At 40.1% G+C, this 3614-nt stretch overlaps 1 protein-coding gene across 1 annotated transcript; it reads right to left on the bottom strand.

Annotated features, from left to right (window-relative positions):
- Positions 1-2523: 2523 nt before the first annotated feature.
- dUTPase (Deoxyuridine triphosphatase) lies at positions 2524-3334 on the bottom strand (the record flags this gene model as incomplete). Its single annotated transcript, XM_070132124.1, is given in 2 exon segments — positions 2524-2783; positions 3169-3334. Coding segments are annotated over 2 exon segments (293 nt in total), but the record flags the coding sequence as incomplete, so codon positions are not given.
- Between the last annotated feature and the right edge of the window lie 280 nt (positions 3335-3614).

The following is a 3614-nucleotide window of genomic DNA, read 5'->3' as shown; positions in this document are numbered from 1 at the left end:
CATAATATATGCAACATTGCAGCCTCTATGCTGTCTTGATTAGGCCATCAAACCTCTTCCTTCCCCGGTGGACTTTCAATCAGTGTTGATTCTGACACATGTAGGAAAAGGTGTGAATGGGAATAAATACCATCACAGTGCTACAGATGTATTTGTCTGGTTTTTACTATATCTTCTTCAAAAATATTTGTATGGTAATTCTTGACAGTACTGACGCACTCCCCAGTCCCCAACTCCACATAAAGTAAGGAAAGGAAAGGAAAGGAAAGGAAAGGATAGGAAAGAAAAAAAAGAAAAGGGAAAGAAAAAAAAAGGAGAGAAAAAAAGAAGGGGGGAAAAAAGGAAAAAGAAAGGAGAAAAGAGAAAAAGAAAGGAAAAATCTGAGTTTGTTGTGATTAGGGAGGGTTGATTGGTTGATCCCCAACACCACCCTTGTAAACACAGCAGGAGAGAGCTGAAATTTGGGGGCACAGAGTTGACTTTGGCTAAGAGTATCACTTTCTGCGATCTTTTACTTCATTTTTGGATTTAGATGATGCATCACAAAAGCTGTCTTAAAGCTCTGTCTTGCCAGAATATATCTGAAGCTTTGTTGTTCTTTTGTCAGTACCAGAGGGAAAAGGCCCGTCACTCTGGGGTCTGCTGCATTCCCATCATTTTCTACAGATTATTTTCTATACCTGATAGTTTCATGTGCTTTAAGATTTGGTTAATCTTTACAGTATGGATAAACAGTAGGGTAAACTGAATAGGATATTCTTATAGAGGACTTTAAGGTTGCAGTTATTAGTACAAGAAATAATCTGCAGACACAAACAGTAATGGCACAAATAAAGAAAGCTCATGGGCAATCCTGCTCTCTTAACGGCCACTTGGTGACCCTAAGTTTTAACTCCTGCGTTGCATATCGTAATGAAGACAATGTTTGCCAGGGGGTGGGTTTAAGTTGCTGAGAACAAAACAGATAGAGAGGGAAATGAACACCACCATCTTATAGAGCACAAGAAATATAGTCAAAAACAACTTGGGGTTAATCTTTATGGCATGGATGCACTAAGGTAAGGCAATTTGATTATGATATTCTTGTAGAGGACAAAATGTTGCAGTAGTCGGTACAAAAAATAATTTGCAGAGAAACTAACACCATAAATAATGGAAAAAGATCCTGGAAAGCACCACTCTCAGCCTATATTCACTCGGTGTTCCCAGGTTTCAGCTCTATCTTGCCATGCACACCAAGTTTCCCAGGGGGTGTTGGAGGGCAGAGCCTTCCATCAACCCTCCCTGAAGGACATGCCCAGTCAAAGAATCTAAGATAGATGTATCACTTTTTTGAACTTGAGTTGTGGACTTTGTGTTTCGCCAGTGCATCCATACTGTAAAGAATTACCCAACTTGGTACAGCTACAGAGACTAAGTCCAAAGCACCCTCACATAGCCAAAGCTCATAATGTCGTTTTCTATACGTTGGCATGAATTGCTAATAATAGGGGAGTAAAGGGGGCTTGTCACCCTGCCTTTGGAATAAATAGAAGATAGGAAAGGTTACGTTGGGTTTATAAGTTCGCATGCTACCCTGGTTTTGAAACTCAGTTTCTAGAGGATTTGAACTCTCAGTAACACTTACCTGGGAGTGTTGATGGGCACCACCCAAAGGGCACATCCAGTCACAGCAACTTGAAATTATCAAAATTATTTCCCCCCCCCCTCCCCTCTTTTTTACATGGAACTAGGGACTTTGTCTCTGGCAAGGGCATCTGTCTGAAAATTACCAGCTTTTTTTTTCTCTGGAAATCATTACAGAGACGATGTGCTCTCCAGAGACTAAGTAAAAAAAAAAAAAGGGTATCATGCAAACACCAAAACCCAACCTGACATTTCCTATATTCTATTTACTGATGTCGTTTTTTACTAAATTTATTGTGCTCTGTGAGATGGTGGTATCAATTTCCCCCTATCTATGTATCGCTCTTGGTAACTTATACCTTCTCTTGTATATTCTTTTTTGTCGTTATCTGCTTTTTTTCTAATTTCATAGAGCCCTCTTTTGAACATTTACCACTAGCAAATATTTAAAAACGTAGTTTTCTACAAACCGTGCATATATTGGTAAATTTCCAAGTTTTTCATAACGAGCTCTGAAACACTTGCATGTCCAATAACTTTATTTTTGAGTTGCGGTTAAAGTTCATGGAGGATTTCTTAGAATCACTCCTCTATCGTTTGCATACATTATTTTTCTAAATGGAGGCTATTTGAAACTAGACATACCCATGTGATGAAGAGACAAATTAAACTTTATCTTTGAATTGCGGTTGAAGTACATAGGAGATAAGTTTCTTAGAATCACTCGCTCTATCTTTTGCATATATTATTTTTCAGCTAAAAGGCGGCTGGCTGGAAAGTTACCTGTCCCTTGAACTGGACCAGTACCTACTTTCTTTTGTTAACCAACACATTTCTATTCATAAACCAACTTTAATATATTGTGGTTCAACGGAAGGACAGAGACAGAGAGCCCACCTGCACAAGTCAAAACCAGCAGCAAATTTCGAGCCCTTCGAGGGCGTAAAGGCATGCTCCGTCAGTTTCTTGAACCTCAGCACTGATTTCAGTTCGCCTGGCATGGTGGAAGCCTCTATGAGTTTCTGGATAGGCGAGATACGAGCTGGAAGAGCACCGCGAGGGACTGAGGACCGTTGAGTTGTTGGCGCCAAAAAGGACGTCGCTTCCTCCCTCTCGGGCGCCCTCTGCGCGGGCATCGGCCGACGGCAGACGACGTCCTGCAACGAAAAAGCATCTTCAGGTGAACAACCACAACACTGCCATTGCAGTCTATTCCTAAATAAAAATCAAAGCACAGATTTTAAGAATGCAATAGTAGCACATATTTTACTTAGTTATGTTTTAGTTTTCTTCAAATTTTACATTTATTCATATAAATATTAATCCGTTTCTTCGCGTTTATGATTTTCTACGAAAAAAACAGTAAACATATCATTTATCTCTCATTTCAACATTAATGACTTTCTCCCTTGAAGATGAAACATTTTATATCCATTCTCAAGTGTTACGCCGTCATTCTTCTAACGTTCGTTGTGAGCATCACCGCTTTTATCAACACTAATATAAATAGTTAGGAGATTTTGCCATGAGTGTAGTTGTTACCTTTATCTTATTGATACTATATTTTGTTATCATTACACAAAGCTACTACTTCTCGTCGCAGCGCATTTCCCCGCAACGCATCACGTGTCGTTTGCATTTCGCGAACTCAAACCGCGTCGCGGAAATTCGTCTGCTGCTCCGGTAAACAAGTGACGGTCGATCACTAGGGCTGCGTTACCTGTGATTTTTTACCGGACATAAATTGCCAGCTAGTGAATAGGTCACCATCCGCAAGACTACCTTAGTCCTTCGCCATGGCCATCGTCCTCGTATCGATACGATAAATCGGACAATGATAATGCCGTATCCCTAGCCACCTTTTCAATGCGCCCGCGATAGCCATTGCATAGGATAGCCAACCTATCCGATTTGCCTTTGTAATTTGTTAGCAAGCTGTGTCGAATGATACAGGCAAGTTTTTAAGCAATAATTGTTATATAATGATT

This window comes from Penaeus vannamei, chromosome 2, assembly GCF_042767895.1.
Source record: "Penaeus vannamei isolate JL-2024 chromosome 2, ASM4276789v1, whole genome shotgun sequence".
Classification (NCBI taxonomy): Eukaryota; Metazoa; Arthropoda; class Malacostraca; order Decapoda; family Penaeidae; genus Penaeus; species Penaeus vannamei.
Note: the sequence above shows the minus strand (reverse complement) of the source record. Positions and strands in the feature narration are given on the sequence as shown.